Source organism: Pleurodeles waltl, chromosome 10 (genome assembly GCF_031143425.1).
Source record: "Pleurodeles waltl isolate 20211129_DDA chromosome 10, aPleWal1.hap1.20221129, whole genome shotgun sequence".
NCBI classification, from domain to species: Eukaryota; Metazoa; Chordata; class Amphibia; order Caudata; family Salamandridae; genus Pleurodeles; species Pleurodeles waltl.
The window spans coordinates 857490464-857518459 of record NC_090449.1 but is presented as its reverse complement, the minus strand read 5'-3'; the positions used below and the strand labels follow the sequence as shown (position 1 = coordinate 857518459).

The 27996-nt window shown below is 42.4% G+C and overlaps 1 protein-coding gene across 1 annotated transcript in view; it reads right to left on the bottom strand.

Moving 5' to 3' along the window:
- The window catches only part of GTPBP10 (GTP binding protein 10), a 98190-nt gene that overhangs the window by 59118 nt on the left and 11076 nt on the right, over window positions 1-27996 (bottom strand). Inside the window, exon 2 of the mRNA XM_069211562.1 lies at window positions 18046-18239. Within this exon, the coding sequence (XP_069067663.1) occupies window positions 18046-18239 (194 nt within the window). The remainder of the gene's footprint in view (window positions 1-18045; window positions 18240-27996) is intronic.

Here is a 27996-nt window from a genome sequence, read left to right as displayed (position 1 = left end):
TTGTTTTTGGTTGGATGTATGTTTGGGAGTTAAAGGGAGGGACATTCCGGGCGGGATTGAGCCGCTTAGGTGGGAGGGAGGGTGGATGGGGAAGTTTTTTTTACTCGTTCTGAGCTGCACTGTTGCATATTTTTAAGGCATTGAGCACGCCACTGGCACCCTTCTTTTAGATTACACACTCCTTTGAACATGGCTGCCTATACTAGTGACTGTAAACGATGACGTTGGGGAGTAGAGTACAGGGCCTACAAGGAGGGCACACACTGCGCTGCATGACATGGAATGTTAGGGGACTGGGAGATCCCCGCAAAAGACGGCACATAATTGCATATTTGGAGCGGCACAAGATAAATATTGTACTCCTACAGGAGACACATTCCACACCTGGGAGGCGGGCCGAGTTTGGAGACCGATGGTCTGCGTACAGTCAACATTCTGCCTACTCCTCCTACTCTAGAGGCACATCTATCCTGGTCCGTAGGGGTATCCCCTATACACCGCTAGGATTTAAAAATGATACACAGGGGAGGTACACCATAATCTGGGGCCGAATGGCACAATACTCTGTGACCATAGTTAATTGTTATCCACCTAGTACCGATGACCCCTCTTTCTTTGATGCTCTCTGGTGCAGTATCGCGGAAAAAGGCTTGATATATACACTGTGTGGTGGAGACTTCAATGTTACTCTAGATGCTCATAGGGACAGAGGCCACGACTCGGACGTAGAGCAGCGGAGAGACTGGGGCTGACATGGAGGCACAGGACGTGGTGAACGGGTGGCACTGGCTATATCCTAGTGCCGAGGAGGGTACTTTTTACTCAGCAGTGCATGCAAGCTGGTCCAGATTAGACTACTGGCTTATATCACGCCCCATGATACCCTGCCCCAGTCTGCATTGAGAGAGGCACGAGGCTGGGGTGTCTGCTGTTGCCGTTGCTCTTTGCCCTGGCGATGGGGCAGCTGGCGGCATTGCTACGTCAAAACCATGCCACTTCTGCCATTCGTGCCCCCTCCCGGCACATCCTAATTTCGCTATATGCGGATGACGTCACATTATATTTAAGAAACCCGGAGGATGGCTTAAATCTTGTCCTGCGGGGATTTGTTAGATTTGGCCTTACATCTGGAATACGGGTAAACTGGGAGAAGTCCTTACTCTACCCGTTAACAGATCGCACGGTGCAGTGCTCCCCTGATTTCCCCCTCCGATGGGCAGTCGGCTCCCTTAGATACCTGGGGATTGAGATCACCCGGGACAAGCATGAATTGATGCACTTGAATTGTGGAATGTTACTTAATAGCATACAAGAGATGGTCACACGTTAGATTGCCCTGCCCTTATCTCTGGCAGGGCGCATATCATGGATGAAGATGATTGTGCTCCCTAAGGTTCTCTATTTGTTTCTCAACATACCGCACCCCCGGCCCGTCCCTTTTTCAAGGCACTAAGAACACAGATGATCAGACTGGCATGGGCTGGTAAACAGGAATCATGACACAACACTTTGAGTGTGTAGGCTTAACTGTGCACAGGAGCATTTTGCGTATTATTGGTACCATTCTCCCCCGCACATGGCACATCTTGCAGTGGAGCGGGATATATGGAGCTGGTGCACAGCACCGCCTACCTTAGGCCTGACCTGGCGGTGGATGGCCCTTGCGATTCAACCGTGAGGTGTACACAGCTAGCCTGGAATAAATTGCTATACTCACTGCTAATGCCGCTAGCAGGCCCAAAAATGATCTTGATGACTTGTGAACCAGCTGGGAAGCGACTACTTGCTGCAATGAAGGCTCACACTTGGGGTGGCTTGTATGTAAACTACCGCTTTAAAGAACAGGATGATGCCGGCTTGGGGGGGTGGGGGGGTCGCCTCATCCCCTTGGAGGTCTTTTTGTATATCTGGCTCTGACGTTCTATAAGGGCCCTGTCGCCCTCCTTCCCTGGGGAGCCGCCATACATACAAGCATTTCATAATCTGCTGCAATCAAATGCCCCGCGACACTTGGTGTCGACCCTGTATCGCTCGGTACAGCAAGACCAGCCCGTCATTGAGGGAGCAGCACGTACTAGATGGGGGGAGGAGCTGCAACTCCAGATTACGGAGGCCCAGTGGGCATATTGCTGCCAGCAAACTGGAAAGATTACTGATAGCAGCAACTTACGGATCATACACTATAAATACCTACACCGCTTCCACTACACCCTGGCGAAGCTCCACAGGCATAACCTCCGAGCTACTGACAATTGTGATAGATGCGGGGCCGGGGGGGGCAGACTTCCTACACCGAGGGTGCTGGAGTACTGGAGGGAGCGATGTCTGTTATGGCTTCTGCACCACTGACACTTACGCCGCTAATTGCACTCTTAGGATACACTGAGAATATTCCCCCAGATTGCCGTAGATATGTTGAATTTGCACTCTTAAAAAGCTAAGCGTAGAGTGGCGTGTCGCTGGGGCAGGGGAAGAGCCCCGAAGTTCAAAACTGGCTTTCTGACTTGGTATACGGTAGGATGCAACTTGAGACATATGCTGCGCTGCTGCTGCCCTCATCTCGCCCTAGGGATGTTTTGGCCCCATTGGACATATTCTGCTCCGGCAATCAGAATTATATGATGATATGGCACCAGTGAGCTGTCCTTGAGAGATGTGAGACCACTAGGATACGGGGACTCGGGCCCGAGGATGGGCTGTCAACAATAGAGACATGCATACAAGGGGTGGGGGAGTGTGGGACATAGGGGCGAAGCACTCATGCGACCAGTTCCCCGTACACTTATATCGTGTGAGATGGGCTAACAATGAATGGACCTTATCGTATCTGGAAGTACTGATGCTGTACGACTGTTGAATTTGGATGGGGTGGGGCTCGGACGAGTTGTTGGATGTTAATTGTTTTAATTGTGTTGATTATCCCTATGAGTTTGCTGCTCAACTTGTTATGAGAATATGTTGTATACATTACAAAATCAATTAAAAAAAAAAATAGTAAAAAAAAAAAAGGACTTGTCGCACCTTCGGTCATAAAACCCTGAAAGATAGGGAGGGTAGACTTTTGTTATGGCTCCAAAACCAGAAAGCCATGGAATACCCTTCTTCTGAAGAGAGTGAAGCCTCCTCACAGACTTCTCAGCCCCTAAAAAGGCCTAAAGGTGAAGAGAACCTTTCTGCAGAACCTCCAAAGAAAGTTTAAAAAAATATCTAAATACCTTTCTCTGGAGAAACAGAAAGGCCAACAGAGCTCTGCCTCGTTATTATCAGAAACCCAGGTAAAGCCCTTAAAAAAGGGTTCACTCACAGCCTACAACACTTTTGGGGAAAAAGGCACCTCCAAAAAGTGGCTCTCTGTCACCGAAGAAAAAAACAAGGAAAATAGTCTTCAGACTCTAACAGAAAAGGCTTGTCGACGACATCACTGTCGACGACCACGTCTACAGTAACGAGGACGATGATAACGTCGACATTCACCACTGCAGTTTCCCCTATGATAGTTACGTTGTTGCTGCTTTCTTCGACGACGATCATCACATCTAGAATATACAAAAGCTACAATACCTTCCAAAATCCCGCGTTTGGAGAAAAAGTATAAAGCCCCGTAGGATACTCCAAGCTTGTTTAGTTACACAACCAAAGCCAAATTCTGTTGTATCTCTAGCAGCACAACGCAGCTCGGAAAACCCTTCAACACCAATAACATTTCAGCCAGATGGGAGAAGGATGCCAACTGGACAACAGAGGGAAAAGGTTCTCCTCCATAGCAGCAATAACAGTCAAAGCTGCCAACTCGTTAGCCATTTTAGGCAGATATGATCGCCAAATGTGGGCAGACATGTCCTCTTAAGTTGACCTCTTGCCTGAGGATGCTAAACTAGAGGCAAAGAAAGTGTTGCAGGAAGGAGAGTGGATCGCAGCCGAAGTGATCGATTGTGCGATTGATATCTCACTAACGGGATTCAGACAACTGGCAGGGGCAGCGGTCTTGTGAAGACAGGGCTGGCTGTAATCTACCTCTTTTAGGCCAGAGGTTCAAAGTAGGATACTTGACATAGCATATGATGGGGAAAGTCTCTTTGGCAAGCATATGGATAACATGTTACAGTCCATAAAAGCGGATATGGACACAGCCAGATCCCTGGGTACACTGCAGTACAAAAAGAAACCATTCTGGGGAGCGACAGGCAGAGGAAGTTACTCCTTTCGTGGTGGTTTCCAAGCCTATAGACCACAATACCAAATGGCTCAGACAGTACGGACAACACCAGCAGCAGTATCGGGTACCACCTACAGCTGCCTATAGACACCCCGCAAGGAGAAGAACCGCTACCTGTGGCAGAGACACCGGCAGAAAACAATGACCGGGGGTTCATACCAGCTACCAACCCCGTCATGTGTTTCAAAGATTGGAGGCCGCATCCCTCAGTGGTTGGGGATAACATCGGACAAGTGGGTGCTAGATATAGTATCAAAGGGACATACTCTAGCATTCATTCAGAAACCTCCAAACACCCCTCCGTCAGGACCACCACCTCCAATTTTAAAACACCTCCTCAGGGAAGTATAAGTGATGTTACACAAAAGGGCAATAGAACTTGTTCCAACACTGCACATGAACCAGGGATTTTATTCCCGCTTTTTTCTAGTAAAAAAAGCCTTTGGGGGATTTGGCGTCCCATCCTAGATTTGAGGTCCTTAAACAAGTTTCTGAAAAAACAGATGTTTCGTATGGTAACGCTTTAGGACATTTTATGCCTCTTGAACACAGGAGATCACATGACATCTCTAGACCTCCAGGATGCGTACTTCCATATCCCAATACATCAAAATCATTGGAAATTTCTCAGGTTCAGGGTAGCTGGTATGCATCTACAGTTTTGTGTCCTCCCATTCGGATTAAAGTCAGCCCCCAGAATTTTTACCAAAGTGCTAGCGCCAGTAGCGGCTCACCTATGCCAGCTGGGCATACAAGTCTTTCCATATCTAGGCGACTGGTTTATAAAGCCATCCACACAGCCACTTGCCTCCAGTTGTTCAAAACTCTAGGTCTTACCATCAATTATCGCAAGTCACACTTTCATTCCCACACAGAGGCTGAATTTCTTAGGAGCAATTCTAGATACTATCCAAAGCAAACCATTTCCATCTCGGGAGAGGCAATGAAAGCTATCCAGCACGGCTCAAAAGCCATCAGCAAAAAAAGTTTGTTTCAGTTCGGAATCACAAATCATTCATGGGAATGATCTCTTCATGTATTCCACTGATCCCAAATTGCCGACTGCACACCTGACCTCTACAGGAGCAACTAGACTCTCGGTGGCTCCAAGAGAATGGTTCCTTTGACAATCGAATTCTCATCACACCTGAAATGCGAACTGCCATGTCTTGGTGGGCAAAACAGACCAACTTATCCAAGGGCCTTTCTTCTCTTCAACAAGTGCCGCAATATATAATAACAAACAGATGCGTCACTCAAGGGTTGAGGTGCCCATCTTCAAGATCTCCGGATAAGTGGCAACTGGACACAAAAGGACAAACAGCTTCACATAAACCAACTGGAGCTCAAAGCAATAGATCTAGCGCTGAAGGCCTTCTTACCAAGAATACAAAACTAAAAAATTCTCATCAGAACAGACAAGACCACAAAGTATGTTTTACCTGAACAAACAGGGCGGCACAAAGTCTCTGCAGCTTTCACGTCAAGCTGGAGCATATGGGAATGGGCCATAGAAAACCAAATTTCTCTGAAAGCGGTACCTCTGCCTGGACAAACCAATCTCTTAACGGACGCTTTGAGCGGACATTCATCCTGTATCACGAGTGGGAACTCGACCAACAGGTTCTCAACCAACTTTTCCAGAAGTGGGGCAAGCCGAATCTAGATCTTTTTGCCACATAAGAGAACAGGAAATGCCCATATTACGCAAGCTGGCATCACCAGAAAGAGTAGTGGGGAAATGCGTTTTTGATGGGATGGTCAGGAATCTATGCCTACGCTTTCCCCCCAATTCCGCTCATCCCCAGGGTGATCAACAAAATGAAAGCAGAGTGATGTCGTCTCCTCCTAGTAGCACCCAGGTGGCCCAGGAAGATTTGGTTCACAGAACTCCTTCTGTATTCGGAACAACCACATGTTCTACTCAGACCGACACCAACCCTACTGACCATGCACCAGGGTCAGATCAGGCATCCGGATCCTTCATCTCTACACTTATCGGCCTGGCTCCTGAATTCAATGAATATTCCACCTTGAACATTTCATCGGAATGTAGAGAAATATTGGCCAAAGCCAGAGCAGACACAACCAACAAGACCTATAAACTTAAATGGAAGCATTTCAGTTTGTGGTGTGCCGCAAAAGCAATCTCAAGATAACGCCACTCTTAGCACACCTCCTCACTATATTCTGCCAGGATTGTGAAATAATTCCTTAAGGGCCTTTTCAGAGTGTTTCCACCGGTGCATAAACCTCCACCGTTATGGTCCCTTAACATAGTGTTGGGACAACTCATGAAGCCTCCTTTCGAACCAATCCCCAGGTCAGAGTTCAAATTCCTCTCTTGGAAAACTTCACTTTTACTGGCTCTCACATCAGAAAAAAGGGTGAGTGACATATAGGCTTTCACCATCAAAGAACATTTTCTTCAGTTCACTCCAAATGGGGTGATACTTCGGATCAATCCAAAATATATACCAAAGGTACCATCAAACTTCCATTTGAATGAGCCAGTGGTCTTAAAAACGTTTTTAACCCACAAACGTTTGCGGATAAAGCACTACATTCGCTGGATTAAAGATATGTTTAAAGTTCTATCTTCAAAGAACACAGAGCATTCGGAAAACGGACCAGCTATTTGTAGTTTTTGGAATTGCCAGAAAGGGCTCTGCGATATCGAAGCAGACCATTGCCAGGTGGATCGGTCTAGCGATACAATTTTGTCATGCCCACGCAGGAAAGTCACTTCACAGTAACGTTGAAGCCCACTCTACCAGGGTGGTAGCCACATCAGCGGCGCTCTTTCCAGGAGTATCCTTGCAACACATTTGCAGGGTATCAACATTTCCAGCCAGCACACTTTTACAAAGCATACTGCCTCAATGAGACGAACAGGACAGACACGGCTGTTGGGCAAGCAGTGCTGAGACATCTATTCCACCAAGGTGAGCCTCTCTGGTTATCCCACCTTCCACTTGAAAGGTTTGTGATCTATACTTGTCTAATGTTATTATTATTCTTTTTATTATTATTGTTATTATTATTCTCAATACATCTGTATATTGCTTTCTAATATTAGCTAAATGTAGCATCATTCCTATTACTATGGATGTTATGGCTAGTTTAAACAAGATTACTGCTTTCTACTCTAATTCAAGCATGTGAATCTATGAAAGATCCAATACTGGAGAAGAAAATTGGTTACTTACTTGTAACTATTGTTCTCCAGTGTTGGACTCTTTCATAGATTCACATGCAACCCATTCTCCCTCCCCTCAGAAGCTCCCCTTAAATCATAAAACTATTTACTTCACACTCGTACTAGAAAATCTGAGGGAAACAGCCTCTGTGGGGAGTGTTCTAGTTGTAGATTGATTGGTTGTAGTTTACGTTTGGTTCTTTTATTTTTATAAAAGAACATGGATAGGCTATAACAGTGTCTGTCTGGGCCATTGGGGCCTAGTGTGATATAGTTATGCTATTTATATTTAAAGTTACTGTAAGGCTCCTACCTCGACGACTGGGATGATTCAAGCATGTGAATCTATGAAAGATACCAGTACTGGAGAACTATAGTTACAGGTAAGTAACCAATTTTCATATTCAAATCCAAGCACTATTTGCAAGGATTTTATTTTTTTTCTAAATCAATCATTCATGTCTCTTTTTTCCCCAAGATAAGTTCACATCACATCTTTCTAACCACTCACTCCACTGGATCCAGATTCTTGCGCTCAATCCAATGTTTCCAGACAAAGGCTGCTGATCGCAGTGTGTTGGTAATTCAGATGCACAGCACTTGAATCCGTTTTCCTTCTTACACATTTACTAGTCCCAGTTGCATCCCTTTTAAAAGGGCATTGTAGGTTAGGCTAGATCGTGCTGTCACTCCTTATTAACTGAAGCAGTTGATCATGATGTAGAAGTCTTTGGATACAGATGTTCACCATTTATTCACGAAGGTGATGGAAACTTGCATAACATTTCCCTGCAACGTTGGCTATGTTAAGGAGACATCTTCATGATGTTTACGTCCGTGATGGTTGCACACAAAGAATTTTAACAGTTATCACCACCACTTTGGTGCCTACTTCGACCCTGTTTTCCTGACAGCATTCGTCTTGAGTTATTCAAGCACCTGCCTTTGCCTGCTTTACATGTGCAAGCAGTACCATAAAGCACTGTTGCCCTAACTGCTCTCCAATGATATCTGCTGCCAACAACTTTATGTTGAGGGAGGAGCGTGACTGCAGTTATTCTTAATGAAATTGCATGCTTTACAAAAATGAGGTGCATTCTTGGTGCTAATTACTTCTGTCAGTCTCACGTTCTGATACCCAGTCTAGAGGTGACAATAGTTTTTTTGCACCAATTGCTCACTAGTTATGTTTTTACACACCATTAAGTAGGTTTACACACCTCAACACTATTCCGAGGTCCTAAGAAAATATTCCTCTCCACTTCTGGATTTTACTTTGGGACGAAAATCAGTTTTCAGAACCATTGTAATGCTTTGCAACTATCGCTTTATGCAGTTGTGTGTGAAATGTATAGCTGCCTGAGTCTTAAGGTTATACAATTCTTTGGAATGAAACAGCTGAAGGAATAATTGTACCAGGTTATAAAATAATTTCCTCATTGTACCTGTGTGGTCTATGAATCTGCTCAATATTTTCTGTGCTCCAGTGACGTGCACAGATCTTTCAGAATAATCTGAAAATAGAGATTCCTAATTACAAAAATCCCCTACACTGGCCCTTTTTCCCTATTTGCCACTCCTGCCAAACAGTATTTGTTTGCTCTGGTGAGCTTCTCATTAGTAACAGTTTATTTGGCTTATACTCATCAAGAAGCTTCTTAGCGTTGCCGTACTTCCCAAGCGCCAGAGAAGATATCTGATATTTTCTCCATCATTAAATAGTAGATGATATCTTGCAGAAACCATAAGAGAGTACATTTTATGAGGCTCCACAGACGGGATGGAACTATTTTTATTCTTGGAATACCTTTATCAGAACTTTTTCCAAAGTCAAGCCTAGAACTTTGCTCGTTTGTCAGAAAGTCAAAGATTTTCCAGTTTATGAAATATATGAAAAGTGGGGAATGCATTTACAACAAACTAAAGATCCTTGTATCTTTGCCACTTGGTTGGTTACAGGGCACAGAAGCAAGACATTATTCAATTTCTTGATTCACTTCAAATAACCGCTCTCCAAATGGCACACATATGATGCTCTAACAGAATAAAGTTCACTGAGTACAGGCACGTTCCTAATGGTGTCCTGAAGGTGCATTTTGATATAACAATAAGGCAAACATAAGCCAATTAGGATATAAACATACAAAAGCACAATATTTATACATTCAAATATTAACATCAAGCAAACATGAATTATAACAATCAAAAAAAGTGTATGTCCAGGAAAAAATAACCAACATCAATAGGCAGGACAGAAGCCCACTTGCTCCCATCGAATGAGTCCCATTTATTTACCTACTCCTTCAAGCTAGTCCAAAAACCCCTACCAAAAGTCATAGCTGCATCATTTTTGTTCTTTCTTATATTTGTTTGAAAGGCTAAACAACTGAGCTGTTACAAGAAGAGAGACTATTTGTTGAGTGGATCAAAAGAGAAAACGAAATCTCTACCCATATAATGAGGCACTTTTTAGGTTGAGCCTTAGCAGCTCATGCACTGTTTCTTCAAGACATGTTGTATTCACTCTGTGGGCTTATCACATCTGCACTCTGTTTTCCAAGGGTGCCTGGGGCGCGCAGTCAGTGCAGACTTGCCTCTGCAGTGCTATGGGCTGCTCACAGGCACAGCTTGTTGCCATCTCTGTACACCAGGCAGGAGTGCGCCAGGGCAGCTGTGCGTCCACCACTACGGCCAGGATCCGCTCCAAAGGTAACTACAGACAGAAACATTCGGAAGACAAAGGAGCTTTAAGATACCAGTTTTCTCCTTCTCCAGGAACAAATGGTTCAGCCTCCCCGATTCCAGGCCATAATTACTTACTGGCAGTGGCAGAGACTCACGCTGAGCATGTATGGCGGCAGTTGTGATAGAAAAAGTGGGTTAAATGCAAAGATATCCATTGCTCGTTGACTGGTTTAGAAAAACACACATGTGGATGCCTGAATACAAGTGAATGAACACAAGTTCTAGTGTTAAAAAGAAAGTGGCCGGAAGTAACAGCCTGAAAGCATGAACAAACAGGGCAGCCATTTTTAAATGAGACTATTTAACCATAGTCACCATCCAACATCTACAATGTGATGCTTTTTTTTTTATAGCAGACAAATATTTCAAATTCAAAATGTTACGTTTTTTTTTAAAAGTGAATCCATTGTATAATCTAAATCTTTCATAATTTGGAACATACATTGTTTAGGCTGTATATTTGTTCAAGTGCATTGGTGCACACTATTATTTGTAGCTCAATTATTTTTCCAGTACTGTCACTTTAAACGTATTCGGTTTGTAGTCTGTGTGTTTAATTAAAAATGCCCTACAGCCAGCTCGAGTATTGAGGGAGTAAGGATATGGAGAGTGTTGTCTGGAGAAGCAGTTTTTGTATCACAATTTAGAACAATCCCAATAAAGGCGCTGCACAGAGTGTACTTCACTGGAGCCAGACAACACAGCATGGGCCTAATTCCCGCAGGAGATTGTAGGGGGTGTGCCAACCCGCGGGTTGATGTGCCACATGCATTCTGGCACTGCCGATGCTGACCCCCTTTTGGAATGGCATGTTGGGACCATTTGAGAGGGTGCTGGTATGGGGCATACCCTGGGATCCCTGATTCATCCTATTACACATCACTGATGAAGTGGGAGCCACATGTTACCAGAGGGCGTTTCGATGGCTGGTCCTAATCGTAGCTAAAAGGGATATCGCTAAAGCTTGGAAACACCCAAAAGCCCTTCTGTGGCGGTGTGGGCCAATGGCATGGATCGTTGCATGGGATTGGAATGCCCTATATACTTATCACAAGATGCCCTCAAAAACACTCTTAAGATCTGGGTGGTTGGGCGAACCACCGAGGGATTCAACTGGAGCCCTGAGCAGATTGGCCCTGGGTCATTGATGGAGGCTAGGGCTCTGTCCTGTTGGAACACCATCTACTGGACTAATGTGTATATTGAGATTATTACATTGCCGTTTTGTTGTTGCCCTGAAATATGGTCTGATCCTCTGTATCTGTTCTGTGCTCGTAATGTCATTTAGTACCAGAGCTGTAAAAAGGCTAAATGTTTTTTGTTTTTTTTAAAGAAAAAAATAATACTTTATCTTTATCATACATAAATAAGAACTGTTCTAGTAACACTTTGAGATATCACTTATGGTATTAAATTCTGAGTAACACTTGGCCGGGAACAAATCAATGGTTTCAGGTATTAACCACTTCGTTAAATCAGCTAGGCCTTCAAGACCTGTCGCTGTGTTGAACAAGTCACAGTTTATTTTTAAAACAAAATGCTAATTGCATTACATGAGGAATATTTGATGAATTAAACAAAATATCCAGTGTGCTTGTTAATTACTCAATGGAATGGGGGTGGGGAGAATTCCAACTCACGAAAAACAACGAATAAGACAATTTTTGGCTAGACTGACACTCAGAAGATGATAACCTTGAAAAGTAGGCTCATGGAATACGTACCACAGTGAAAAGAAACTGCCCTACTGACATAATGTAATGAATATTTTGTAAAGATATTGGAAGCAGTCACTCTTCCACTGATGTTCTCTTTGCTCAGACATATTTTGTAACTATTCCAGAGAAACAGTGCACATATTTGGAGCTGTAATTTTACATTAAAATGAATGTTACAAAACATACATTTGCAAAACACATCAGTAAACTACACTAAAGTTGATCATGGATGATTAACAATGCAGTTCATGGCAACTGTAAGGATTCATATAAAGCCCAGGGAACCCTGTGCATTTCAAAGTAAAGTGGTCACCCTTCATGTTGAAAACGTGAGGAACTAGAGCGATAATTCAGAAAGGCAAATGGCACAATTCTAGAGGTGGAGTTGCGTGTGTGGTAAATGGACTGAAACTTGGATAAGTAAAATCGATACCTTGTGTAATGGCAAAAATCCCTAATGTTAATATTCCGAATGTACACCGAGGTTACGTCAGGTTGTAGTCTTTGGAAACCCATCCTACCATGTTATTTCTTGTGGACATCCTGTCTTGTAACAGTATGCCACGGTTTACTAAATGTACCGGCTTAGCTCTTCAGGCTCATATTTTTCAAACTGCACTAACCTCCCTCTGTAGGTCCTTAAAACAATAAAAAGCTGGTGGGAGAATATATTCTTAATTTGTTAACCACAGTTATTTCTGAATGTTTCCTAAATACCCACGTATTCAGGCCTACTGGAATTAGGCTGCAAAAAGTATTTTCCTGACAAGAAGTAGAATAATAATGTGGCACTCTATTGGCACATTGTGTAGCAAGTGTTGCTCTGTTTGTTTGTTCTTTGGGAAAGAGCACCATGTCAAAGTCTGGACTATATATTCTTAGCATGCCATTGGACAACATGGTTACACTAGGTCCTTTTCCACGTTCACGGCGGACGCAGCTGAACAATTTATAAATTATCTTAATTTCTATGCTTCATTAGACAATGAAGATTCCTATCTGGGTACTGAGAATTATACAGATGCATTTTGTGTTTGGCCATCATGAACACTTTCAATATTTTATTAGCAATAATAAGTCTGATGCATCAGCTTATTATTATTATTTCGAGGAGCCTGAGAATTTAAAGAAAGTTTTAGTTCCAGATAAAAGAAAAGTCATTTATTGCCCAGAATGCTTATGCTTTTGTAACAGGGCTACACAAACTGGAAATAAAATATAAAAGCGAAAAACTTATGGGGAATAAAATGTTGAGATCTGATATTCTGTTTTCTGCAAATTTACACCCTAGAGAGTTCATAGTTTTGAATGAAACTGCTCAAGGAACCAACTTGCATGGGTTTTGTGTGTGTTTCAAATATGAAGGCAATTTCAATTGTTCATTTAACGCTTCATAAATGAGAAATGGCAACAGAATATTATTGAGGTTGATATAAATGACAATTAGAAATGGTACTTTTAAACATTACAATAGATGATTGAGATTGGATAGTTTTAAGGCCAATGCAGTGTGTATGTAAAGGCTTCTGTCTAGAGCTAACATACCAGATCCTCAATGCTACACACATTCTTCTGTTTTAGCAACTACCTACAGTGTTGGGAAGTTGTGCCAGCACAGACAGTTACAACAATCTAAATGCTGTGAAAGAAACATGTTAAAAATAAAAGATAATTTAATTGGCCTGATTTTTTTTTTAGGATCCAAATCCTATATGAAAAAAAAAAAGATTTCTACGATAATATTTGCAGCAATAAAGAAAGAACAGACGTAACCAGCAAGGGAAGCTAAAGAACGAATAAGACAGACTCATAAAGAAATACTGCATAGTACATTAGTCTTAGACAATAGCTTTCAGACTCCAGCTAAATGCATCTATACTGCCTCTTTTCTCACCTCGTCTGGTTTGAATCTTCTCAATTGAACTGTACCTTTCTTACGTCAAGGACAAGTTTAAAAGCATGCACCAACAACTTAGTTGGGCATTACAAACTCAAACCTCAGAGTGCTCATCTTTAAATCAACGAGACTGCTCTTTTTTATCTTATAGTCTCACTGCTAGATGAAAAGCTGTCTCTAAAAAAAGAATCATCCTATCATCGCCCTTTTCTCCTGCTGACAATCCACACTTAATGTGGCTATTGGATGGGACTATTTCTTTGCCAATCGCTGCCTTTTATTTCTATAGCTGTCAGAAACAAATATCTATAGGATTGTATTAACAGGACTCCTTCTTAAGAACTGCTGTTATTCCCATTCCATTGTCTTACTCATGGAAATCCCATATTTGTTTAAGCACTTCTTCATGAATTAATGCTTTTTTGACACTCACTTGTTTATGGAGAGATCATTATCTGTGGTTTTTATAACTTTTCCAAGCCTGGTCTTGCTTGCAAATTGCTTGGATTGTCTGCTTCATTCATCACTGTCAATCACACTCTGTTAAGCAATCTATCTTAATACACAAAATGCTTCTTGCAGTAGTCTTGTCTGAGGATACGTGCATCTATTAACCATTTAGAAAAAAAAGCATTGTGAAGTTACACCATGTTCTCACCCAATAAAAGCTTCTGAAGTAACTTTATAACCAAAAGGTAAAAATAACAAATATGTGCATACGTAAATTAAATCACCCAATTACAACTTAAGAAAACAAGGGTTTCCTTTGACCACTGCAGCAGAAACATTTTGGCGACTTACTTCACATTGTATGACATGCTTCATACATAACTGGAATATCCCACTTTTTTAATTGAATAGGCTTTGAACCGTTGATTGCCATTAAAACTAACTTTGGGATTATTGCTGACTTTTTAGGCTCATTGTTTTCAAACTTATATTGTGGAATATTAACAAGTTGTCATTCTTTAAGTGTTGTTGTGGCTTACATCCTTTTAAGGAGATGAATAACTGAGTCAAAGCACCTTATCCAAATGAGCATTACTGTTGCCAAGTTACAGCTTTCCATTTGGGTGCAGATCTGCTGTCCGGTTTCAGTAAACATTGGACTCTATGCTGTCACAAGCTTTGACCTTCTTATGTGAGACCTCTCAATGCTTGGACAGTACTCAGACTGGATATTCCTCTGAAACAACAAATTGTGCTTTCAGCCGTCTAATCAGTTCTCACCCATCTACTAATACTGCATCAGGCATCTAACAATGCCAATGCCACTGCCCATTATCAAATCTCCTTCGTTTGACTCATTCTGGGTGCGGACACATATGCCACAGTCAACATTTGTGGGACCCCCTGCGTTCACCATACTGTGTGTCAAACATGCCGCCACATGTCAATCCATTTTTAGTACTACATCTGTGACTCCAACTTTGAAGTGAAATTTGATGACTTATTCACCTGCCCCACCTACAACTTTGATTTTCAGTTGCATATTGATATCTCCATTTAGTGCACTGGGGGTAGGAGTGATGTTGCTTCTTACTGCATCTCTAGCTTCTTCAAGCACCAGTATGACAGGTACCATGTCATCATCTCCACATCTGTATTCGACATTGCAGATCTGGAAGGGTCACCTATTCATATGTCAGAATTAAAACAAAATCAGGAAAACTTTTAAAAAGTGGTCAATTGGTGCTTCTGGTCCTTGTGTAGCTATTTCAGAGCCAGTTTTTTGTTGTTGATCTATTGCATTTTTTTTGTTTTAATCATGCAGCATAGTCGAAGTAGACTCGCGACTTTTGCCTAACGGGAGGAGAATAGTAAGAAATACAAAGAATGGGGGATGTTGTGGAGGGGGGAGAGACAAAAAAATGCAAAAGGGTCTGAAGAGAGAGAAGGCAAAATGGTGACATGTGGAGGAAGCAAACTGACAAAGATGGATAAGAAGCATGGGAGGTTGAAGGAGAGACAACAGGAGAAAGAAGAGGGAAAGGAGAAGGGAGGAATGAAGAGCAGGAGAAGCAGAGAGAAAAAAGGCTGAGGAGATCGATGAACTGGGTTTGTGGAAATAGATAAATGAAATGAAGGACAAAATTATAACAGGAGGAATAAAAGGAAAACAAGAGAACCAGAGTGGAAATAAGAGAGGAAGAAAGGAGATAGGGGAGGCAAGAAGGAGGTGGTATAGGTGAGAAAGGATAAATAAAAAGGAACATGGGGTGGAAAAGTGTCAGAAATGGAGTGAGAGTGAAGGGAGGAAAGTGGAATGGAGAGCAAGGAGTGTGTGAGGCAAAAGTGGAGAAGGGAGGGAAGAATGTCAAGCTGGTGAGAGAGTGGTGAGGAAAAAGGTGTGAGGCATTTCCAGGCAGGTAGCAAAACGGGAAGGATGCATAACGCCATATTCACACTATCTCAGTTTCCATGTAGTTCCACGAGAAGTGAAAAAGCTAGAGAGGGAGGCAACAGCAAAGAGCTGAGTTCATATGTTTCGCTGCACAGCGCTTGCGCAGTGCTTGTGAAATCTATTGTGTTTAATATAAATCTTAAAAGGGGATTACATCCTCCTCTTGCTTTTCATTGGTTTGTATGCTTGCCACTTACTTTTCCTCCGTTTCTATTGGTTGTAGCATACCATTTCCTGTTGCTCTTCTGTGTTTTCTTCTTATCAGTGCCCCATGGCTCAAGCACTCCTTTTCATCCCCTTTGAACTTCTTTGTTATTTTGATTATGAGTTGCACGCCATCTGTGTGCCTGCCCTCCTCTCTGACATTTCCTTCTTTCCAAGAATGGTTCCTCCAATTGCAATGATAATATTTTTTTCTGTAAGTGATTTGCCCATAATCAAAGGCTTTTGAGTCTCCCGCTGAGACTAAAACCCTTTTTCCATCTTCAAGGTTGGCTGCTCTAACCATTATGCTACATGAGGCTCCTGAGTGCCGTCGCTCGGGCGCTCACAGCTAGCTGTGGGTGGTGGCTACTGGTAGTGCTGCTGTTTTCGCTCCTGTCCAGTCACATGACCCTCGGCGGCAGGCCTGGAGGCAGAGCTGGCGGTTAGAGACTGTGGAAGCAATCACCCCTCCTCAGGCGGCATAATCCCAGCCATGCAATTAAAGTTTAATTTAACTTTGTACTGTGTTGTGTTTGTTTGTGGGCAATATCAGTTTAGTCTTCTGAGGACATTTGATACCAGATTTTATGTAGGAAATGGCTCAAAGTTAGTCTCACATATATGCTGGATCGCACTGGGGTAACTTTTCCCTTAAACTTGGATATTTGTACGTTCAAGATTGCGACTTTGGTTTCAACAACTTTATTCATTTTAAAAGCTTGTGGATTGCATATTTATTTTCTCGCATCTGTTTTGTTCCCAGTGTTTGACAGGCATTAACCACGTGTTCCAATTTTTGTGTTATTTGTTCTTTCATTTAAACGTTCTCTGATTTCAGTGGCACTGTGTTTAAGTTATGCCAGAAATTAAAAGTGCATTTTGTCTATAAAATGCTCTGACTTCATGCGTATCTTGACAACAAGGTCAGCCTTTGGAGAGGAGAAAAATCTTTTGTCGCCTACCATATGCAGCTGGAACTCTTTAGGCTAACTTGCAGATGGGCATTTGCGACATAATGGACATAAACAGGAATATCCATAGTGAGCGCTTAGAGGGGTTACTTATGTTCAATTAGTAGTCGATACTGCCTACTTTTAAACTTTATTTGAACATGTTTCCATGGTAGTGAAAGCGTCTGCTTTCCTGCGGTGTTGTCATTTCTCACTGTGGTGTTATCATTAAATAGCAGATACCATTTTATCATAGTTTGAACTATGACAAATTAGTCATTCCATAAACATAGTTTACAAGAAAGCATTGTCTTTCTCAATAAGTCATAACACTTAACGGAGTTTCAATAACTTATACTGCACAACTGCTCACCAAGTTACAACTTATAACAAAAAAACTGGTAATTATTAATCACATAGGCGAAACCTAATGCATTTACCAATGCTTGTTCCAAGTGTTACAGCTGTAGCATAGGCTAATACCAGACAGGCGTGCCTTAATCCACAGAACATTTAAGTAACTAACACATAGCATAAAAGTGAGTATTTTTTCTGGAAGTAGAGGTTCTTACACTTTGAGAATATGGATCCAAAATATTTCATATTTGTAATAAATAATAAACATTAGCAGTTGATTTACGAGGTCCTTTAACCACTTAAAACGGACAATGAAAAAGACAATATTTATGAAGTAGAATAAACAATAGCATACCTGCTATTTCCACCAACTCCTGCAACAAAACGTTTGTGCGGATAGCGGTCTTTTATTTTCTTCAAAGTAATGTCTCCTTCAGCAACAATCCAAACGTCGCCACCTTTCCCTCCTTCACCACCTAATCGTGGTAGTCCCATTCCACCAGCTCCACCTTTTGCATACAGCCTTAGATTATCTACAAAGTTCCCATACTGAAAGTAAAAAAATTACTTTTAGCTCTGATGAAAAATCTGTAGCCTTACCTACGTCATTTCAAATAAAATATGACAACAACTAAATTTCATGAGTTGTGATTTAAACAACAGTTTTACACATGTGACATTTTACTCTCTGTACTCCGAAACACCTTTTATGTGGTGTTCAGATGTTCAAAACTGAAATTGATCATCTCACAATATACTTAGAATTTCTAAATGTAAATATAATGAAAGCACGTTTGTTCCCCAAACTCAGGTTCCTAAGCCCATTAGTGCACGTTTAAGCCAATGTAAAGGCAATCTGTGATTCTAACAATTAATTCAAGTATTATAGCACATGACTTCCTAAATAAATGCAGGGTTTGATTTAACCCCTTCTGTGCCGCGGCCATAATGGTTACGTCCTGCGGCACAGTGCTCGTGTGCCCAGGACGTAGCCATTACGCTAGCGCTCCCTCTGTGTTCTTCCCTCCCACCCCCCAAAGGCAGGGATGGAATGGGAAGCCCTTTCCCTTCCACCCCCAACAGCCCCCTGACCCCCCCGTGATGTCAGCATGCGATTGCGCACCTACTATCACAGAGGCCTCCTCCCATTGCGTTGGAAGCTCAGCTTCCAGCACGATCGGAAGAGAAATGCTCAGCATTTCTCTTCCGATCACGTGGAGGAGGCCTGAGAGGCTTCAAAGGGAAGGAAAGGAATTTCCTTCCCTTTGAAGTCTCTGTGAGCATTTTAGCAGCCGGAAAGCCCACTAGACACCAGGGGTTTATTTTATGTAGAAATTGGCATAAGGGGAGCGACCCCTTGGGCAAGGGTCGGTGCCCAGGGGTGCATTTTCTTTTTTAAGGCCTTTAGGCACCAGGGATCTTTTTTTTTTTTTTTTTTTTAAAGGTGGGGAGCAACCCCTTAGGCAATAGTCGCTCCCTTAGGGGGGAAATTATATTTAGGCCATTTCTGCCCCCCCCTGGGGGCAGATTGGCCTATTTTTATGATGCCAATCTGCCCCCAAGGGGGACAGAAACCACTACACACCAGGGAGTTTTTTTTTTCCGTGAATTTCACGCAAGGGGAGCGACCCCTTAGGCAAGGGTTGCTCCCTTGGGGGGCAAATTTATTTTAGGCCATTTCGGCCCCCTGGGGGCAGATCAGCCTATTTTAATTAGGCCGATCTGCCCCCAAGGGGGGCAGAAACCACAAGGCACCTGGGATTTTTTTTTTTACAGATGGGGAGTGACCCATTAGGCAAGGGTCGCTTCCCCTGGGGAGCAAATTGTATTTAGACCATTTCTGATTTTAGGTCAATCTGCCCCCAAGAGAGGCAGAAACCACTAGGCACCTGGGATCTGTTTTTTTGTTGCAGCAATGTCACACAAGGGGAGGAGCCCCCCTTAGGCCGATCTGCCCCCGGGGGGGGGGGGAGGGGCAGAAGCCTCTAGGCGCCAGGGATTATTTTTTGGGGGGATTTTTTGTTTTGTCTTTTAGAGGTGGTGAGCGACCCCCTATTGCTATTAGGCCGATCTGCCTCCAGCTGTGGCAGAAACCGCTAGGCGCCAGGGATCAAAATAAAATAAAAAAATTTTTTTAAAAAGCTTTTTTTTGTTTGTTTGTTTTTTTAGAGGTGGGGAGCGACCCCTTAGTCAAGGGTCGCTCCCCTGGGGGGCAATTTGTATTTCCCGTTGGGGGCAGATCGGCCGATTTTTGTTAAGCCAATCTGCCCCCATGGGGGCAGAAACCACTTAGGCACCAGGGATTGGCGTGTGTGTGTGTATGCGTGTGTTTTCTTTAGGGGGGGGGGGCAGCCCCTTGGGTAAGGGTCGCTCCCTATGGGGGCACATTACTGTTTGCCATATCTGCCCCCCCATTGGGGGCAAGTGGGCCTATTTTTTGGAAGGCCCATCTGCCCCTAAGTGGTTTAAAAAAAAAAAGAGAATGGGGGTATGGCCATACCCCCACCCCATATAATTGGGGCCAACGTTGTTCTGCCAGTGGGCAGATGGGGCAATTACCCCTGATCCACACCCCGGGGGGGGGGGGGGGGGGGCAGAAAGTCTACTAGATGCCAGGGAATTTAAAAAAAAAATATATATATATATATATATATATATATATATATATATATATATATATATATATATATATATATATTGGGGTGGTGGCTACCAACCAGTATGGGCCTGGTACGCCCCCACCTCAACTGAAGGGGGTAACAGTCTTTCAGCTCTCCCCCTCACTCTAAAACAGCTTATCCCACAGCAAGCAAGAAGATATTTTGATTATTTTGGGTTTTAGTTTTACATATGGGCCATGAGAGCTTGGCTTACTCTCAAAATCGTACCACTTGGAATGGTGAGGGCTGCACTTTATGGACTTTGGGACGCTGCCATGTAGAAAAATCCACAAGACCTAGACACATCTGAAAACTAAACATCTGGGTGATTCCAGGGTGGTGTGTTTCACATGCACCCCGCACCATTTTTGTACCCACAATCCCCTGCAAATCTCCAACTTTGCTGGAACTCACACATTTTTTCCACGTTTTTGTGATGGAACCTTCCGGAATCTCCAGGAACCGTCAAAATTCCCACCACTCAGCATTGTCTCATCTATACCGATAAAAATTCTGCTGCACTTGTCAGCCTAAAAATGTTTTTTTGCAAACTGCCCTTTTAGACCCCCTTTGGTTCCCCCTCAATACCGACTTTTTTTGGCTATTCCCTTTCACAAGCACTTGGCCCACCTACACAAATGAGGTATCATTTTTACCGGGAGACTGAGGGGAACATTGGGTGGTATGAAATGTGTCCCAGTGCGGTGATCCCACACAGAAATTTGATTTTTTAGCAAAATTTGAGGTTTGCTGAGGATTCTGGGTAAGAAAACATTGGGGGATCCACGCAAGTCACACCTCACTGGACTCCCTCGGGTCTAGTTTTAAAAAACGTCTGGGTTTGGTAGGTTTCCCTAGAAGGCTGCTGAGCCCAGGACCAAAAACACAGGTGTCCCCCCCGCAAAAACAGGTAGTTTTGTTTTTGATAATTTTGTTGGGGCATTTCCTTTCGCGGGCTGTAGGCCCACCCACAAAAGTGATGTACCATTTTTATCAGGAGACTTGGGGGAATGCTGGGTGGAAGGAAATTTGTGGCTCCTCTCCGATTCCAGAACTTTCTGTCATCGAAATGAGAGGGAAAAGTGTTTTTTGGGCCAAATGTTGGTTTGGAAAGGATTCTGGGTAACAGAACCTGGTCAGAGCCCCCAAGTCACCGCATCTTGGATTCCCCTAGGTGTCTAGTTTTCAAAATTGCACAGGTTTGGTAGGTTTCCCCAGGTGCCGGCTGAGCTAGAGGCCAAAATCCACAGGTAGGCACTTCGTAAAAAACACCTCTGTTTTCTGTGAAAAAATGTGATGTGTCCACATTGTGTTTTGAGCCATTTCCTTTCGTGGGCGCTAGGCCTACCCACACAAGTGAGGTACCATTTTATCGGCAGACTTGGGGGAACGCTGGGTGGAAGGAAATGTGTGGCTCCTCTCAGATTCCAGAACTTTACGTCAACGAAATGAGAGGAAAAAGTGCTTTTTTAGCCAAATTTTGAGGTTTGCAAAGGATTCTGGGTAACAGAACCTGGTTAGAGCCCCACAAGTCACCCTATCTTGGATTCCCCTATGTGTCTAGTTTTAAAAAATGCACAGGTTTGGTATGTTTCCCTAGGTGCCGGTTGAGCTAGAGGCCAAAATCTACAGCTAAGCACTTTGCAAAAAACACGTCAGATTTCAATGTAAAAATGTGATGTGTCCATGTTGCGTTTCCTGTTGCGAGCATTAGGCCTAACCACGCAAGTGAGGTACCATTTTTAATCGGGAAACTTGAGGGAACACAGAATAGCACAACAAGTGTTATTGCCCCTTATTATTCTCTAAATAAATGTTTTCCTTCCAAACGTAAGACAGTGAGTAAAAAAGACAGGTGTTTGAGAAATGCCCTGTAATTCACATGCTAGTATTGGCACCCTGGAATTCAGAGATGCGCAAATAAACACTGCTTCTCAACACCTTATCTTGTGCCCATTTTGGAAATACAAAGGTTTCCTTGATACCTATTTTTCACTCTTTATATTTCAGCAAATTAATTGCTGTATACCTGGTATGGACTGAAAATCCATTGCAAGGTGCAACTTATTTATTGGCTCTGGGTACCTAGGGTTCTTGATGAACCTACAAGCCCTATATATCCCCGCAGACGTAACGGTATATTGCTTTCAAAAATCGGACATCGCAGGAAAAAGTTACAGAGTAAAACGTGGAGAAAAATGGCTGTTTTATTCCCCTCAATTTTTTTTTTTTTTATTTCAGCTGTTATTTTCTGTAGGAAACCATTGTAGGATCTACACAAATTACCCCTTGCTGAATTTTGTCAACATTTCAGAAATGTTTAGTTTTCTGGGCTTCAGCATTGGTTTCACACCGATTTCTGTCACTAACTGGAAGGAGGCTGAAAGCACACAAAAAATATTAAAAATTGGGTATGTTCCAGTAAAGTGCCAAAATTGTGTTGAAAAATTGGGTTTTCTGATTCAAGTCTGACTGTTCGTGAAAGCTGGGAGGATGGTGATTTTAGCACCGCAAACCCTTTGTTGATGCCATTTTCAGGGGGAAAACACCACAAGCCTTCTCCAGCAGCACCCCTTTTTTTCCCAATTTTTCGAGAAAAAAAATATATTTCGCTGTATTTTGGCTAATTACTTGGTCTCCTTCAGGGCAACCCACAAAGTCTGAGTACCTCTAGACTCCCTAGGATGTTGGAAAAAAACGGACTCAAATTTGGCGTGGGTAGCTTATCTGGACAAAACGTTATGCGGGCCTTAGCACGAACTGCCCCAAACAGCCAAAAAAAGGCTTGGCACATGAGGGGGAAAAGGCCTGGCAGCGAAGGAGTTAAGTCAACCGCAGCAACCAAACACGCTAGGATGCTGTTTTATCTGAGTGTCAGAAACCTGGAATAAACATGAAATAATAAAATCTTCACATAGAAAAATGAAAGAATAAAATCTTCAAAGAAATCCCTCATCACATAATGCAACTGTGAATCTATTCCACGCATCTACAAAGGTTCAATACAGAGCCCTCAAGTCACAATCCCTGGGTCTCGGTTTCACCCCATTTCTCCTTACCGACTGAAATATTCTAACATGATTTTATTTGTGCTACTCACCCAAAATTAAAACAACTTGCAGTAGGACAAACATGCAAGAGTAGATGGGGGTTTGCTATGACATTATCAGGCTAACAGCAAGGCAGTCACAGACTGGTATTTACAGCAAAGTATGTAAAGCATTTTCATAGTCAGAAACGTTGCAATTGTGTGTAAAATGCATTTTTAGGTCTAATAATCAAATTTTTTGTTTTTCTGACTCATCAGGATGGTGGGGTGTTGAAGGCATTCCTTCTGAATACCATAACTATATGCTATGTATCAATGCTTCGCAGCTGAAATCTGTTCATAAGACATTGAAACAGTTCCCCAGACATTAAAGGAGGTGGTAACCTCTTGGGAACCCTTACGAATTTAAAAACAAAAAAAATTGTTAGGGAATAGATAGTGGTCTGTGGGACCAATGCCAACTTTCAAACAAACAAAATGCTTTTCATTTTAAAATCAGCACCCAAAATCCATTAGGTTTGCCAATTTATATTGAATGTTAATTAAATAAAGTTTGGGGGAATGATCCATCCCATTGTACAGCAGACAAAATAAAGGGTGAACTTTCAGTGTGGCCCCAGGAAGGAATAAGCCATTTCTCAACTAATAAAGACTCCTTCCTCAGCTCCTGCACTAAGACCTCCCAAAGATCTGTTCCTGTTTGCATGAGAAACTAATGCATATGCTATGGAGGCAAAGAGATTCTGAAACAGAGGAGCTTCATCCTGGGACCTACTATTCACAAACTCAGACGGACAAGAAGAAACATTATACCATATATGATAGAGAGCTTATAACCATTGGCAAAGCCATTACCCACTGAAGACATCATCTGTAAGAGGCTCAGCATAGAATTACAGTATGGACCAATCACAAGAATCTACTATACCAGAGTATGCTATGCCAGATGGTATTTGTTCATCCCTCAATTCGATAATGTAATAACAAATCAACCTTGCAATCAGCACAGAAAGCCAGGCTCTTTAAACAAGACAAAAGGATCAGGAAGTTGTTAGTTATGAAAAAACCTGATGCACCATTGTAATGATATGTGAATTTTGACCACTGACTCCATGTTACACTTAGCCTAGCACTACACTGTCACATTAGTGACCACCAGCTTCATTTTGCCTATTGACTTTATCTTAGCATTAGACACTGCTACGTTAAAAGCTGCAAGTAGCTTTCCGCATTGTACAATGCGCACATGTTTTTATTCTTTGTGTCTTTTTTCCCCACCAAGGGCTTAAGATGATAAGAATGTACTCAGATGGCAGGGAACGGACCTGTTTTGGATTAGCACCATAGGAGTGTCCTGATATGTTAGTTTCAAAGCAGGATGAAAGCAATCAGCATTTTTTGGATAAATAAACTTCTGCAGGGAAAGGGAAGTTCTAGGCTTCGCCTTTCTTGTCTGTTCAAGGTATAAGAGGCTGAGACCAGATGGACCGGGGGACAGAGAGTGTTTGCAGATTTCAGGCACATCCAGGACGCTGGAGTGTGCAATCCTTCCGTGAGGATAATTGATCTCTCTCTCCTCAATCGATTCTGGGATCTGGAGATCTGATGCCGTATAGGAGGGAGATGAAGCAGTGATGCCCTTTTCTCATGGTGATGCATATTGTTTAATTCATTATTTGCTTTGCATTATAACATAGAAACACATATTTGCTGTGTATATTGCAGTGGAGAATCATTAGTACATTCTTTCATTTCATTGCTGTGACTATTTTTGAACGTGTGCTTTCAGCAAGCTAATCTCCTTTTAGGAACCTTGCGTAGTGAAATAATGAATGTCTTCTTTGGACTAAGAAGCCCATTCCAGAGATTTTTGTCAGTGTATGAGCGTTTCAGCTTGGTCATTAGTGAAGCAAAACAACCATGGCCCTCTCAACATCTGCCTCACAAGACGGTTTGGAACTTCTCAGACTAACAAAATAGAATACACCCTCTAAATGCCGTACTGAACAAAAACTAGACCAGTAAATGCTGAAGGATGGTATACTGTATTAGAAACAAGCTTTGTACAGCCCATGAAAATCAATACTGTCCTAAAATCTTGCAATGATACCATAATTCACCAGCAGCTGGACATCAAGGTCAAAGAAAGATGGTGGAATTAGTAACCAGTGACCTTTGGTAGATAAACAGAAGATCACACATCTAAAAGTATTAGAAGAATGTAGCATACATATAAAAGCCAAAACACCCTATAAGCGATCAGCTACAAATTTTGCAATTAATCCCCACATCCCAACATTCATGGAACATGATATTAATATACTTTTTAGTTGACCCACCACCCTTTCAGGGTTATACCACAGAGTTCGTTATGATATAGAATTTTACCAACATGGTGATTCGCTTTTTTTTTTTTTTTTTAATAAAACTTCCGGCGGCAATTGAATTTGAGTGCTTTTTTTCTTTTGGTATAATGCTCTCTTTTCCATCACCATGATTTACAAGGGGTTACAATCCTGACAGAGGGAATTCACATCTCTCTTTTGGAGAAAGCTCATGAAAAGAATTGGTACCAAGCATTTCAAGTCAACGAGCTACCAGCCACAGAATGATGGACAGAAAGATTGAATCAGTCATTACAACAATTCTTGTAGTATTTGTGATGGACCTCCCAAATGCCTGGTACCAATGGATTGCTCTCTTCAATCCATTGGTACGTTTGCAGGCATTAACCCATTGCATTCATCACTGGGAAGACCCTCTTTTTTCTCTTCTCATGGTTATCACCTTCAAATCTTTCCCCAAAATGTTTTTAATTCCACAATAACCTCTGTAGGCAGGTTTTTTTTTTTAAAGATACTCCATGATATCCAGAAATGCACTCACCTGCATCTTCTATAGGCAAATGCAACTTATAACATTTTGTAGAGAACATAGAAAGGCACCATTTTAGCAGAACGGACACAAATGTTTTTTGGTCCAGTAAGTACCTCACAATCCCAGAGTCTCACACAACGTTCACTCCTAGGTTTGTGGGCCCATTCCGGATTACTGAGAAAGCAGGCCAATCAGCAATACAACTAGCATACCCTTTACAATGGCTGATACACTCTGTTTTATATATGTCCTGAGTAAAGCTAGCCATCTTGGAGGCACAGAAAACCACCACTAGTGTTGGTGGATGAGGCTCCAGAGTATGTAGTTGAAGAATTATTGATTTATGTATCTTTCAATGCCTATTACAAAATCTGATGACCTAGAAATCAATTGAAAGATCTTGAGAATTACAGACTTTGTTCATGATCAGTGAAAAAGATTGAAAAACATCTACATAAACAAGGACTTAACAATATTCTCGGGGGGTGGGAGGTGGGGCATTATTTGGGTGGGGTACTGTTAGAATTCAGGGTAAATGTCAGGTTCACTTAGACTAGATGTACTGAAGAACATGTCAGAGGGGCCTGCAAGGACTGAAATACTCAACTGCAAACCACATACTATCTGAATGTACTCACTTCCTGAGCTAGGGTCACTTATACATGCAGAGTGATACCACTCTACCTACACAATAGACTAAGTTATAGTCTTCACCTGGCAACGTGTTGTGTATTTCCACTGGTTTCCCACTTTCAATGAAATTCACACCCATTATTGCATCCCTCACATTTGTGTTTTCCTTTCCTATCTGGTTCACTGGTTAGTCTTACTTTGCCTTTCCCTTTTTGTTTATGAAGTATCTAGTCTTGTTTTGCCACAATGCCTTGCAGGTTTGTTTGAAGCAACATCTTGGGGCCCTTCAGGTTCTCTCTTGGACATACTTAGGTATGCAACAGCTCTATCTGTTGCTGTTAACAGTAAGCCAGCTTCCATTTCTTCTATGTTGTTTGGCTACCACTGCATTACTACTACACTAGGGGTGCTCTGTCCCCTAGTCTGTCCAGGTTTGCGAAATCTTGTGATATCTAGACAGAGTGGCACCATCCCCTCAAAACGGACAAAGCAGTGTGCATGTGATTCCGTTTTTATTCCCTTTTCCCATTTCTCCCCATATTCAAATGTCTGGATGCATATTCTATTTCTGCTCACAAGTGTAGGCATTCAGGGACGACAGATCTATCAAAGCATCTACAACACCGGATCCTTGTAAGTGCTCCCTTTTGCAGGGTTCATAAATGGTATTGCCAGCAGAACAAAAACAATGTTCTTCTATCAATCGAAATAAGTTATGTGCATTTGTAAATTGCTGTCGGACCTAACCTTTGCTGTCTTTGCTTCTCTCCTAGATGACATCTTACAGATCTGAGAGTAGTGCAAGAGGGTATAGCCTCAGGCATTCTCACTGACCTAGAAATCAGGAGATACTTAACTACAAGTAGAGAGGCCAGATCGCTGCATCAAGTCATTCTGAACATGCATACCAAGGCAAAGGCTGCATTGAAGGGCACAGTTTAAATAGGGACAGTGTCCAAGAAGGCTGCACAGTCTGCACATCTCACAGTTTTAAGTTCTTGCCAGACTTATCAAAGTCAGACCCTGAAAACAGCAGGATAGATTTGCTCATCTGCCCTTAACTTTCAAACACTGACAAAAATACTAA